General features: G+C 45.7%; 3 protein-coding genes across 5 annotated transcripts; 2 read left to right on the top strand and 1 right to left on the bottom strand.

The window, feature by feature from the left end:
• Positions 1-225: 225 nt before the first annotated feature.
• LOC109887108 (uncharacterized) lies at positions 226-3,822 on the top strand. Its single transcript, XM_020478599.2, has 3 exons — positions 226-980; positions 1,121-1,361; positions 1,727-3,822. Exons 1-3 carry the CDS (start codon positions 669-671, stop codon positions 2,446-2,448), a joined length of 1,275 nt encoding a protein of 424 aa, XP_020334188.2. The 5' UTR covers positions 226-668; the 3' UTR covers positions 2,449-3,822.
• Positions 2,522-3,972, bottom strand: LOC116374490 (uncharacterized). The gene is made up of 2 exons (XM_031827934.1): positions 3,698-3,972; positions 2,522-3,444 (listed from the first exon to the last, which is right to left on the bottom strand). Exons 1-2 carry the CDS (start codon positions 3,786-3,788, stop codon positions 2,843-2,845), a joined length of 693 nt encoding a protein of 230 aa, XP_031683794.1. The 5' UTR covers positions 3,789-3,972; the 3' UTR covers positions 2,522-2,842.
• A 233-nt stretch (positions 3,973-4,205) lies between these two features.
• LOC109878665 (armadillo repeat-containing protein 5) lies at positions 4,206-14,101 on the top strand. 3 transcript variants are annotated; one of them, XM_031827931.1, is made up of 8 exons: positions 4,206-4,512; positions 4,761-5,226; positions 5,358-5,388; positions 5,476-5,586; positions 9,549-10,443; positions 10,550-11,619; positions 11,722-11,854; positions 11,948-14,101. In XM_031827931.1, exons 2-8 carry the CDS (start codon positions 4,819-4,821, stop codon positions 13,437-13,439), a joined length of 4,140 nt encoding a protein of 1,379 aa, XP_031683791.1. In that variant the 5' UTR covers positions 4,206-4,512; positions 4,761-4,818; the 3' UTR covers positions 13,440-14,101. The 3 variants fall into 3 exon arrangements, with proteins under 3 accessions (XP_031683791.1, XP_031683792.1, XP_031683793.1); XM_031827932.1 differs by having other exon boundaries at positions 4,206-4,537; XM_031827933.1 differs by lacking the exons at positions 4,206-4,512; positions 5,358-5,388 and having other exon boundaries at positions 5,114-5,226.
• The last annotated feature ends 129 nt before the right edge of the window (positions 14,102-14,230 follow it).

Here is a 14,230-nt window from a genome sequence, read left to right as displayed (position 1 = left end):
TAGCAATTCCATTTACTTTTGATACTTAAGTATATTTAAAAAAACAAATACTTTTGTAGTATTTTACTGGGTGACTTTTAGTCATTTTCTATTAAGATAGCTTTACTTTTACTTAAGTATGACAATGTAGTACTTTTCCACCACCGCAATAGTTCGTGCTGCAATAATATCGAAGACGACCCCGTACAGTAGATGGCGGCAATACACCAATAGGTGTAGTCTGCCATAAAACTTTAAAGAAGAAGATTATATTTTTGTTTTTAGCAGGATGGATGAGAGCTAGCTAGCTAGACAGAACAAATATTTAGCTATCTTATTTATTTGCAACTCAGCTGTCGGGTATCTAACTAGCAATCTACACAATAACTGAGGACATAGTGGATTAGCAAGCTAGTTAGATATAACGTAATTTATTAAATTAGCTAGTTTAGTTACCAGTATCTGTGATAATAAATTACACTGTATTATACATTTTAGATCGCTAGCTAGCCTGTAATTTAGTGTGTTGGCAGACCAAGTTCTGAACAATCATGGCATTATCCATAAACTATTTAAAGGAGTGAATCAGCAAAACAAATAAAATATTAAATACGATATTCAGGATAACGTTACCGTTTCGGTGGTCCTCTATCAAACTTTTTCCACTGCGCTCAGCACCACGCACACGCATGGATAATAATTATGTTGAGTCGGCTGGTCGAGCTGTGCTCGAAATGATGCAGCGTGAATGGGAGCCTCTTTCTCAAGACGAACTGGAGCAACGATTGGACCGAACAGTGGAAGAAATTCTGGAAGCTGACCTCCTAGCAAAGGTTCAGGACCAGCCTGGACCAATCTACCTACAACTGTCTCAGCTGGTGGAAGAACCTCAACAGCAAAACCAAATACGGTCAACAACAGAACTTACAACACTTTCTCATGTAGAAGAGGAGTCTGAATCTCAACAGTTAACTGATGCTGAGGAAAACGCTGCAGTTCAGGTAGCCTTCAGTAGGCCTACTTTTCTTCTTGTTGTGGCTTGATCTATTTTTCCATCCCAACACTAATGCAGATTTGAGATGACACCATTTGGTTAATTTGCTGTGCACAGATCTGATTTATGTTTCTTTTCATCTCTCAGTACATTACAGATCTCCTCCAGAATTCAAACTCAAGATACAATCAGAGCCGTATGGCAGGACGTGCCCGCTTATCCCTGTCCCACACTGTTCTCCTGTCCCTCACCCTCCTCTCCAAGCGCCTCAGCTATCGCTCTGTGTCTACCAGTTTCCGCCTGGAAAAAGGAAATATTCATAGGATCTTCTTTTCCTTTTGTGAGCGTGTGAACACACTTGAGGACCAACAAATTAGATGGCCGACTGGTATGTTGACTGCTGTTTAGTGTGGATCAATTCAAAGTGTTATACATACTTTTTCAGCAGGGACCCCATTTTATCCGCCAGTATTTCTGGGGACCCCATTTCCCCCCAAATAATTTCTTGCCACCCTAAATCAGATGACACAACCTTAAAATCAGTCAATTTAGATTTTTACATCAACAAATAACCTTCAATTAATTGCATTAACTTCCAAATGAAAAGGCATCAATACATTTACTCAAGAAATGTTTTCCAATTATCTTTCTCAAAAACGTTTGTATATTGTCCCCCCTCCCCCCGTAGAATATCACTGAATTACAATATCCTGACAAACACCTGTGTTTGTTTCTGGTCCTTCTCTCCTCCAGGCATTGAGGCTGTTGAAAACCTCCCCCCCCTCTCCAGCCTGCTGGGGAAAGCCAAGGGCTTAGAAGAGAAGGGCGTCCCCAGGGTCTTGGGAGTCTTGGGGCACACCCGCATCCCCATCCGCCTGCCCATTGGCAAACAGGATGTGGAGAGCATGGTGCCAGAGGTAAAGAGGATGAAGAAGGAGGCCCATCCCGACTCCTGGCTGAACCTGGAGCTGGTGTGTAACCATACAGGCAGGTTGATACACTGCAGAATCAGCAAGGGTTCAGACCTGGATAGAGCCAGTGCTCTGAGGGACAAACTCAAACAGCTCCCTGAGATGATGCCCCCGGGGACCTGCCTAGTGGCTCGAGTTGGATATCCAGCCTCTGCCCAGATATTGACCCCGTATGTAGTGGGTCGTGGTCCCAGGGGAAATCTTTACAATAGGTCCCTGGAAGCCCATTTTTACCTCCTGGACCAGGCTGTGGCTGACCTGAAAGCCAGATTTGAAAGGCTCAGGTATTTGGACATGGGGAACTATGAAAGAGCCAAAGCAGTTGTCCTTACTGCTTGCATACTCCACAATGTATTTCTGGACATGGGGAAAGTGGTCAACGGACAGGTTGAGAGGGAGGCAGGGACACAGGAGGGAGAGGGGGAGTGTGATGAGGAGGGTGTGAGGAGAAGGGAAGCCATCGCAGATTTGCTGTACAAAGAGTTGGATTCTGGAAGTACATAAAGTGATTTATCATTTTTGTGTTTGTATTGAGATAATCAAATATACAATATAAATGCTGTTAAAAGGAAGAGTATCACAGTAATATCTTGTATTTTATACATATGTAGGATTATTTGTATCCTATGGCAGATCTATGTAAAATATGCTCTGTGTAGCCTTCTTCTCATTCACAGGTATTACAGGGAATTCCTGCAGTGAACTCTTTTGTCAAATGGTGTTATTACAGCATAATAAAAACATATACCATGACAACACAAAGTAGCTGAAAGGTTGAACGCTTAAGAAACATTTGCATGATGCAGTCTTTCATTCTATGCATAAGCTTCTATATATTACACAAAATCCAAAAGTTTTTAGTTCAGTGAGAACTCCTTTCCTCGGGTGTGCTGTACTGCTACTCTGGCAGCTGGAAACTGTTGTTTTGACTGTGAGACAAACTGGAGATTGCACGGGCTAGATTATTGATGGCCTCTATCTTCCTCTCCTCCAGGGCCTTCTGCTGGGCCCACATGTTCATCTTCCTCTCCTGCAGCTCCATGTACAGCTGCAGGACATCCTGGGGGGGCCTGGAAGCAAAGGGGGCAGCTGTCATGGAGGGTGTAGGAAGGATGGGGGTAAACCGCTTGCTGGCAATAGCCTTGCCCAGCTTGGTCCCGTTGAGTTTGGACCTGCGCTGTGCCTCGATCTCCTCTCGACTCTTCCCCAGGACCACATGCATGGCCTTGAAGAACTCCCAGTGGACACTCTGGGCCCCCAGTCTCTTGGACCTCTCAGCATTTTTCCTGTATGTGGCCAACATGTTACGCCACTTCAGATCACACTCATAGGCCTTGACTGTGACATCTGTGCTCACAGCTGCTCTTAGCTTGGCAGTCACTCTCTCAGCCACTGTCTCCCACAGTTTCTTTTTCTTGCACACTGGCTGGTCAAAATCCTGGTCCATTTCGAGGCGGGTTTGGACAAGTTGCCATGTGGCTTGTAAAGTCCATACAAACTCTGGAGAAGGGAAGTTGATAAATGTGTATATATAAAAACAATGAGATACAAATAAATGACATGTTTTGTTAAATGTTGTTTATTAATTTGTCATGTGTTTTCCTCGTAGCCCGTGTGTTTACAGAAACGTGCCCTATTGAGAAACTTTGAGAGCCAATTCAAATTATTCTGATAAATATCAGTGATAAACCACAAACTCATCGAGCTCCTCGCAAATAACGATGAATGCAATCTGCTGACAAGTTGCACTGACCTGCTTTCGATTTATCTGGAGCCAAACTGGACGCCGTTGGAGTTTCATCTACTTCAATACTCTCTGTTACAACCGTCTCAATAATATCCATTGTGTTACTCAGTGACAATAAAATGTGTTTGAAGTAGACTATGACAAGCAATTCAAACCAATAATTTAACAACGCTGCTATGGCATGCGATTATTTTTTTCCCCGCATCAACTAAAACGATGAATATAACAACAACCCCATACTTGTTTCCAGCACCTCCCAGTGAGCGTAGCCATTGCATCGTAGAGCAATATGGAAAATGTAGTTTTTACAGTTCTAACGAAACAAGGTTTATTTAGCTTACTTAACAACAATCACCGGTTGCTATAGATATGGCTTGAAACGAGGAGTTATTTATAAATGTTTTGGGAAATGCTATTTTTCATAGAGAAATATTACTTAATTCGGATAGTTGTAAAACAGCTGAGACTACAAGGCCCATGATTAAATAGAACAACCCACCCCTTCACACATCCCTCCCCCCTTTTCGTGGCGCCTCCTGTTTATCGTCCAGCTAAAAGATGGCGTTAGCGGCTAGCTAAAACGATTATTCTTCGTTTGATTGAATTAATTATGTCGGTGGGAATAATTAGTCATTGCAAATACTTTATTACTCTTGAGATGGGACTTAAAAACATAGATTACAGCACTTGTGTTCGCACAATAACGCACCGTGATTGTTTGTTGGGCCTTCTCGCATACAGAGGCCTGTTTTTTTAGGGAGTGGACGAGAGGTTTACAAACTTCAACTCCCAGCAGCATTGCTAAGAAGTGGGGTCAAAGGGTAATTTCTTCCACTTGTCATGCCGGTATTTGTAGCATTTTTGTTATTTTCCAGAATTTTTTGACAAACTTTGGAAATTGATTAAGATGAAAATACACTAGAGGAGATCATTTGTTAACCATGTTTAATACTGTATAACTTTGATGTAGCCTAAGAAAATTGAAAAGTAAAATGCACAAAAATAATGATCCACATTTCTGCCCCTCCGTCCCCCTGTCATCATCCATGTCATCACTTTCTGTCTGAAGTGACTTGTTAGTGAGGATAAGCAGAAGAGCAGGTGGGTTGGAGACAATTAGTGGCATCATGGCGTCAAAGCCAGTGCCAGGGATCCAGAAACATGGGACATGGGCAGGCAACCCCAGAGAAGTGTCCTCAGCCTCCCCAGAGACCTCTCTGACCTGGTGCCTGTCACAGCTCTCTAAACCTGGGAGAGCAGCAGCCGAGGACCACAAGCCAGGCACTGCAGGGCCAGACACCAGTGGACACAGACAGCTGGACAAGAGGGTCAAAGCTGGGCAGTGGCGAGCACTGGTGGCCATCCGCACACAGCACATTAAAGGAGGAAGCAGTGGGATAGCTCGATTCCGAGGCCAGGGTGGACTGCGCACTCTCCTGGACCTGCTAAAGCACCCTGAGTGTTCCAGGAAGACTCTGGACCTGGCTCTCAGCATCCTGGCTAACTGCTGCACTGAGAGACAGACACGAGTTGAGGTGAGACAGAAGGGTGTAGGACAAATCAGGGCTGCTACACATTTACATTGATTGAATATGAATGTTTAGTATGAAAAGTTGGACAGTGGTGACTTACGTTATGATATTGAATGTTTTTCTCCCCTCTAAAGGTTAGGAAGCTTGATGGAATATCTATTGTGGGCAAGTGACTATCACAATAAGTTTAAATCATTCATTTCACATGATGGTGAGAATTTCAGAAATGTAAGTTTGTTCTTCCTTTCTTAGTGGGTATTTTGAAGAAGAATGTAGCCATGGAGACGATCCAGAACAGAGCAGCCCGGGCCTTAGGGAACTTGGCCATGGACCCAGAGAGTTCCACACTTATCCACTCTGCCGGTAAGTAAAAAAAAAATGTAATAATGATTTTGGCTGCCTGTGTCTGTTTGTACATCACTTTCTGATTAGTATTTTTGTTTTGTAGTACAGTACCAGTCAAAAGTTTGGAAACAGGTTTTCTCTTTATTTGTACTATTATCTACATTGTAGAATAAGAGAGAAGACATCAAACTATGTAATAAGACATGGAATCACGGAGTTACCATAAAAGTGTTAAACAAATCAAAATATATATTTTTTATTCTTCAAAGTAGCCGCCTTAATGACAGTTTTGCACACTCTTGGCATTCTCTCAACCAGCTTCACCTGTCCTGTTGATAAACAAATGATTGTCCCACTAAGCGCAAACCAGATGGGATGGTGTATTGCTGCAGAATGCTGTGGTAGCCATGGTGGTTAAGTGTGCCTTGAATTCTAAATAAATCACTGACCGTGTCACCAGCAAAGCACTCCCACACCATCACACCTCCTCCATGCTTCACAGTGGGAACCACACATGCGGATATCATCTGCTCACCAACTTTGCGTCTCACAAAGACACGGCGGTTGGAACCAAAAATCTCACATTTGGACTCATCAGACCAAAGGACAGATTTCCACCAGCCTAATGTTTATTTGTATTTTTTTCACCTTTATTTAACCAGGTAGGCTAGTTGAGAATAAGTTCTCATTTACAACTGCCACCTGGCCAAGATAAAGCATAGCAATTCAACACATACAACAACACAGAGTTACACATGGAATAAACAAAACATAGTCAATAATACAGTAGAACAAAAGAAAACAAAAAGTATATATACAGTGAGTGCAAATGAGGTAAGATGAGGGAGTTAAGGCAATAAGTAGGCCTTGTTGGCGAAGTAATTACAATATAGCAATTAAACACTGGAATGGTAGATGTGCAGAAGATGAATGTGCAAGTAGAGATACTGGGGTGCAAAGGAGCAAGATAAATAAATATATACTGTATGGGGATGAGGTAGGTAGATGGGCAATGTACAGGTGCAGTGATCTGTGAGCTGCTCTGACAGCTGGTGCTTAAAGCTAGTGAGGGAGATCTGAGTCTCTAGCTTCAGAGATTTTTGCAGTTCGTTCCCGTCATTGGCAGCAGAGAACTGGAAGGAATAACGACCAAAGGAGGAATTGGCTTTGGGAGTGACCAGTGAGATATACCTGCTGGAGCGCGTGCTGCTATGGTAACCAGTGAGCTGAGATAAGGTGGGGCTTTACCTAGCAGAAACTTGTAGATAACCTGTAGCCAGTGGGTTTGGCGACGAGTATGAAGCGAGTGCCAACCAACGAGAGCATACAGGTCGCAATGGTGGGTAGTGTATGGGGCTTTGGTGACAAAACGGATGGCACTGTGATAGACTGCATCCAGTTTGTTGAGTAGAGTTTTGGAGGCTATTTTATAGATGACATCACCGAAGTCGAGGATCGGTAGGATGGTCAGTTTTACGAGGGTATGTTTGGCAGCATGAGTGAAGGATGCTTTGTTGCGATACAGGAAGCCAATTCTAGATTTAATTTTGGATTGGAGATGCTTAATGTGAGTCTGGAAGGAGAGTTTACAGTCTAACCAGACACCTAGGTATTTGTAGTTGTCCACGTATTCCAAGTCAGAGCCGTTCAGAGTAGTGATGCTGGACGGGCGAGTAGGTGCGGGCAAGTGACCGGTTGAATAGCATGCTTTTAGTTTTCCCTACGTTTTAAGAGCAGTTGGAGGCCACGGAAGGTGAGTTGTATGTCATTGAAGCTCGTCTGGAGGTTAGTTAACAGTGTCCAAAGAGGGGCCAGAAGTTTACAGAATGGTGTCGTCTGCGTAGAGGTGCACCAGAGAATCACCAGCACCAAGAGCAGCATCATTGATGTATACAGAGAAGAGAGTCGACCCGAGGATTGAACCCTGTGGCACCCCCATAGAGACAGCCAGAGGTCCGGACAACAGGCCCTCCGATTTGACAACACTGAACTCCGCCTGAGAAGTAGTTGGTAAACCAGGCGAGGCAAACATTTGAGAAACCAAGGCTGTCGAGTCTGCCAATAAGAATGTGGTGATTGACAGAGTCGAAAGCCTTGGCCAGGTCGATGAATACGGCTGCACAGTAATGTCTCTTATCGATGGCGGTTATGATGTTGTTAAGAACCTTAAGCGTGGCTGAGGTGCACCCATGACCAGCTCTGAAACCAGATTGTATAGCGGAGAAGGTACGGTGGGATTTGAAATGGTCGGTAATCTGTTTGTTAACTTGGCTTTTGAAGACCTTTCGAAGTCCATTGCTCGTGTTTCTTTGCCCAAGTCTCATCTTAGTGGCCCTTTAGTAGTGGTTTCTTTGCAGTAATTTGACCATGAAGGCCTGATTTCATTCAGTCTCCTCTGAACAGTTAATGTTGAGATGTCTTACTTGTACTCTGAAACACTTATTTGGACTGCAATTTCTGAGGATGGTTACTCTTAACCTCTCTGGGATATGTGGAATGCTAGCGTCCCACCTGGCCAAAAGCCAGGCAAAATGCAGAGCGCCAAATTCAAATAAATTACTATAAAAATCTAACTTTCATTAAATCACACATGTAAGATAGCAAATTAAAGCTACACTTGTGAATCCAGCCAACATGTCAGATTTCAAAAAGCATCGGCGAAAGCAAACAATGCTATTATCTGAGGATAGCACCTCCGTAAACAAAGAGAGAGAAGCATATTTCAACCCTGCAGGCGCGACACAAAACGCAGAAATAAAAATATAATTCATGCCTTACCTTGGACGAGCTTATTTTGTTGGCACTCCAATATGTCCCATAAACATCACAAATGGTCCTTTTGTTCGATTAATTCCGTCAATATATATCCAAAATGTCCATTTATTTGGCGCGTTTGATCCAGAAAAACACCGGTTCCTACTTGCGCAACGTGACTACAAAATATCTCAAAAGTTACCTGTAAACTTTGCCAAAACATTTTAAACTACATTTGTAATACAACTTTGTGTATTTTTAAAAGTAAATAATTGATCAAATTGAAGACTGGATGATCTGTGTTCAATACAGGAGGAAAACAAACTGTAGCTAGCTTTCTGGTCATGCGCCTCTATCGTAACAGTACACTTCAAGTGACCCTCGTTCAAGATGGCTGTACTTCTTCATTACAAAGGAAAAACCTCAACCAATTTCTAAAGACTGTTGACATCCAGTGGAAGCGCTAGGAACTGCAAGAAGGTCCCCTAGAAATCTGGATTCCCAGAGTCTATCCAAATCTACTAATAATATGCATATCTTATCTTCAGGGGATGAGTAGCAGGCAGTTGAATTTGGGCATTAATTTCATCCGGACGTGAAAATACTGCCCCCTGTCACCAAGAAGTTAATGAACTTATTCTCTGCAGCAGAGGTAACTCTGGATCTTCCTTTCCTGTGGTGGTCCTCATGAGAGCCAGTTTCATCATAGCGCTTGATGGTTTTCATGTCTTAAAGTTATATTAAAGACTGTCATTTCTCTTTGCTTATTTGAGCTGTTCTTGCCATATATGGATTTTATTTTTATTTTTACCAAATAGGTGTATCTTCTGCATACACCACTACTTTTTCACAACACAACTGATTGGCTCAAACGCATTAAGAAGGAAAGAAATTCCACAAATAAACTTTAACAACGCTGTTAATTGAAATGCATTCCAGATGACTACCTCATGAAGCTGGTTGAGAGAACGCCTTGACAGCTTTGCACACACTTGGCAAAGGGTGGCTATTTTGAAGAATCTCAAATATAACATTTATTTTGATTTGTTTAACACTTTTATGGTTACTACATGATTCCATGTGTGTTCTTTCATAGTTTTGATGCCTTCACTAATATTCTACAATATAGTAAAAATAAAGAAACCCTTGAATGAGTACTGGTACTGTATAAGTTGAACATTAGATTTTGTCCCTGAAAAATAATTGCTTTTCTGTTTTCGACAAAGGTGGTGTTCCACTCCTGCTCCTCTGCGTCTCTCTTGCCTCTGCCCCATCCCCTCCCTCTGATGACCCACTGGAAGCCCCTTCCTCTAAACTAGAGTGTGCTCAGTCGGCTGCCCGTGCCCTCCTCTACCTTGCAGACACCCCCTCAAACCGCCTTTTACTGCTCACTCAGGGTACTCTGACTGCTCTCGCCCCGCTCATTGCTCCAGAGTACCCTCTGGGGCTGAGGAGAGCAGCACTCCGGACCCTCCATGAGCTCACCAGGAGCTGTGGTGTAGAGTGTGCTAGAGAGGTGTCCCGATCTGGGGTTCTAGCTCAGCTAGGTGTCATGGCTTCGGGAGAGGCCGCACAACCTTTTGAGGAGCTTGCGTTGAAAACCCTGGCCAACATGTGCACTCAAGGCTGCTTACGTCCTCTGGTAGGTTCCCTGGGGGTAATCCAGAAGTTTACGGAGGAGGTCAAGAAGGACGGCCTGAAGTCTGGAGTGTTCCTCAAGGCTCTCTGCTTATGCTGCAAAGAGGCAGTGAACCGGGCCAAAGTGAAGGAGAGTGGCGGTCTGGAGGTGTTGATTGGCTTCCTTGGTGTCCATCGGAGCCACCCCCTCGATCGATTGGTCATTCTGGCTTGTGTTGACTTTGTCTATGATGAAGCTGCCCTGGAACAGTTACAAGAATTGGGAATAGTCCCCCTGCTAGTTGCTCGGTTAGTGGAGCTGGCTAAAGGTGAGGAGCCATCTGCTGGGAAGATGGATGTGAGCCTCACCTCTACCATGTTTGCGTCAGAGCTGCTGTCTACGTCATGTTTCGACTCATTTGACTTCCCTCCCCCAGAGGGGAACAGGAAAGAGGAGATGGGGAAGGAGCATGTCCTTGGGTCATCCAGCTTTCTTAGCCTGAGGTGAGTGAACAGACTCACCTTTGCCCCCCTTTGAGTTTGTGCACCTGTGATTTATTTGAGTTTTATAAAGATGGTTATCTGACCTGTCCTATTCCTGCTCCTCCAGGTCCTGGTTGGTGTCTGAAGGGTTGATCTCCTCTGAGGGGGATCTTCTTGACTCTCCTGGAGGCACGGAGGGAGATTGGGGGAGTCTTCATATCCCCTCTTCTTCTCCCCAAACCTCTTCCACTGACTGTCATTCCCCTTTAAAATGCTTATCTCCTACCAGCTCACTACCTTCCTCCACTCCCTTATCCGCACCCAAATCGCTGAGTCAATCCACCCCCTCTACCTCAATGAGTTCTCCAGCTCAGGTCCACATGTCATCTCCCTCAAAAACCACTGAACTGCCTCCCTGTGTCCCTCTGCCCTCCTCTACCTCCACCCCCCAAGCCCAGCCCGGCTCCTCTACCTCCACCCCCCGAGCCCAGCCCGGCTCCTCTACCTCCACCCCCCGAGCCCAGCCCAGCTCCTCTACCTCCACCCCCCGAGCCCAGCCCAGCTCCTCTACCTCCACCCCCCGAGCCCAGCCCAGCTCCTCTACCTCCACCCCCCGAGCCCAGCCCAGCTCCTCTACCTACACCCCCCGAGCCCAGCCCAACTCCTCTAGCTCCACCCCCCGAGCCCAGCCCAGCTCCTCTACCTCTTCTCTCCCTTCCCCCACTATTCCACCCCTCACTTCCGTCTCCCCATCCAAGTTCTCCTCCCCTCCACGGAAAAGGCCACGTGTCCCCTCAACTACCCGCTCCAGTGTGGTGCCCCTCGACACCCCTCCCACAGTGTCCCGACCCCAGGCCTATAACCACCCCTACCACCCTGAGCCTTGGGCCCCAGAGTCTCCCATCCTGCTGCTGCTCTCACGCTTCTCTCACGCCACGGACCCCAGCGCTGCTCTGGTCAACTCAGGCATCATCTCTGGCCTACTGTTCTACCTCAGCCAGCATCAGGACCCCAGCGGCAGGTGCTTCCGCATGCTGTGCCGGCTGAGCTGCAACCCCAACTGTCTGCAGGCGCTGGTCAGGACTGGCTCAGTGGCTCTGATCCGCCACCACCTGGTCCAGAGAGGGAGTGACCCTGAGAGTTGGGGAGCTGGAGAGAGGCAGACTGATAGGGTCAAGTCCAAAGTGAAACAGCTTGGTAAGTTTAATTGATGTACTTGATCATAAAGTTAGTTTTTTCGAGTTTGTAATGGTGCTGCTGTAACGTTTTGGGTATAATTTATTTTGCATATGTCTTTAGGTCTTGCTCTGCTTAGTAATCTACGTGTTCAGTGTGAGTCTGGATTTGGTTCTGGAGTCCTGAGCCATGTGATGCTGTCAGGCTCAGAGTCAGACAAGCTGAACTGTGCTCTGTCTCTACCACTAGTAAATGGGTAAGTCAAATTGTCTTGTGTGAAATGGCACTGGTGGAATGTTATGAAATGTATACCAACTGTAATCTGACATCAACTTGTGTTCCCTAACAGTAACAAGGTTCTCTTGAAGAAACTTCTTCTAGACAATGGTGGTCTACTCTTGGCTCTGGAGCCCCTTGGATGTAATGAGGACGAGGAAGAGGAAGACCATCGCACCAGTGAATGCCGACGACTCCTCTCAGATTGTCTCAACTCACCGCAACATGTCTCTGCCCCCCAGCTCCACTCTCTGTATTTCTCCCTGTTGATTGGATGCCTCTCTAGTCTGATGGGTTGCCCCAAAACAGTACTGGCTAAAAGAAGGTGCAGGGTACTCAGTCCTATCAAACCCCTGTTAGTCTCACAAACCGGTAAAGCTTCACCCCCTCCCTTAAAAAAGCCTCGTCTGGTCAATATCTGTCCATACAATGACTCAACCTTTGACCTCCTCTTCCTGCTGGATGATGGGAGCCAGGTGTCAGCCAATAGGGAAGCAGTGGCTGGGGCGGAGGGAACTGAGGTGGTGGGGTCAGAGTACTTCAGGGCCCTGTTGAGGGGGGGCTTTGGAGAGGCACAAGGGAGAACTGGGAAGGCCATCCCCATCAGGGATGTGAGCCAAGGCATGCTGCTACCTGTACTGCACTATCTGCATGGCTGTCGCCTGAACAAGGACGGAGAGACTGCAGAGGAACAGGGGGATGAGACGGAGAGAGAAGGCAGAGGAGAGTGTCAGATTTTGGGATCCTTGGCCTCTGAGGGGCTGGGTGTCTGGCGAGACGGGGCAGAAGAACCCTCACCAGAGGCGCAGGGCTTCCAGAAGACCCCCCTAGCTGAGACGATGATGGGGGCCTGTAGGTTTTTGGTGACAGAGTTGCAGAGGGAGGTGGAGGATCTATGTGTGTCTTTGCTGTCCTGCTCTGCCAAGAATGCTGGTCGAATTGCAGATGTTGGCAAAAAGCCTCCATCTAACATGGACCAATATGGATCAGAGGGAGAGTCTGCTGACGAGAGCCTGGCAAACCGCACATCTGGACTAGAGTTGAGTGGTTCTGAGGCCCAGACAGACTCCTTGGCCCCCACAGTGACAGCAGGCCAGGCTGAGTCACTACATGGCTCTGGACTCCAACCCTGTCAGCAGACAGAGGGTAGACGGCACTCTGCCCCTGGACCAGGCCAGAAGGGCATTAGTGCACCAAAGACAACCTCAGGACTGGAGACTTGTGTCAATCCGCTGAAATCAAGTTCTGCCTCAAAGTGCTGCAAAAGACGTTCTAAACTGCGGAGTGTTTCAAACACACAGAAGGTTGCGGATTCTGTACAGGACTCTAAAGTTGGTCCTGGTAGATGGACCCTCCTACCACAGGTGTATTGGTTTTCCCAACGGTACAGCTATCCTGGACTGGGCAGGGCCTGCCTGTCCCTACTGCTGGGCTCTCAGGGCTTCTCCCAGCCCCGCCCTTCTTCCCTGGCTGCAGACTGCCTGCGCAGACTGGCCAGAGAGGCAGACTGTACAGAGACTCTGAAACGTGACCTAGTGAGTCTGGCCACCATGGCCCTGAGCTGAGAGGGGGAGGGCTAGGAGGAAAGAGGGGTGTTGGGTGGGGATGGAGGTGAGGAGAGGAGAAACAGAGGATCAAATAGAATATTAGGGATGGTATGAGATCATGTGATTGTCTCTGAAGTTAACGTTTGTCATTGTGAAAAGTCTTCACAACATGATTAGCCTTCCTTCCTTGTGAATATCTGTCTTTGTCTCACAACAAATAACCTTTATATTCCAATATTGGTGTTTACAAAGTAATTGAAGTTTGAATTATTTTCTTCAGAATATTACATTTATATTTAAAGGAGTCATGCTGCCATTTAAAGGGATGGGTTCTCAGACATAGAATCATGAGTGAAATCATTTTTATCTCATGGTGCACTGTAAATTAGGTTGTATTATAATTAAAACATATTAGCATAATGTAATATGCTAAATACTTTTGTTGCATGTAATGTTAACTTTTTTAATATTTTCAGTTTGATTTTGAAATATACACAGCTGTCCTGTAAATGTCCTGTATTGACTTGGATCACTCCAATAATCAGGTGGGACTGGGTGCCATGTTGTATATGCTGTAAATAAAGTGAACTTTAGGAGTAGCTGCAAGGTGACGATAACAGAGATCAGCTTTCACTCGCCTCATGTGAATCCACGCTCCTCAATAAATCTGTTTAGACGTCTTTCTCTTTTTGTCCTGTCTGAAAAGGCATACTGTATCTAAAGGACAAGACAGATCAACACGAATGTTGGCTATGCGCAGTAGATCACCTGCTCGGTGCTCAGACGAACAGTGATGATTCAACATGGAG

Source organism: Oncorhynchus kisutch, linkage group LG6 (genome assembly GCF_002021735.2).
Source record: "Oncorhynchus kisutch isolate 150728-3 linkage group LG6, Okis_V2, whole genome shotgun sequence".
Taxonomy (NCBI): domain Eukaryota; kingdom Metazoa; phylum Chordata; class Actinopteri; order Salmoniformes; family Salmonidae; genus Oncorhynchus; species Oncorhynchus kisutch.
Note: the sequence above shows the minus strand (reverse complement) of the source record. Positions and strands in the feature narration are given on the sequence as shown.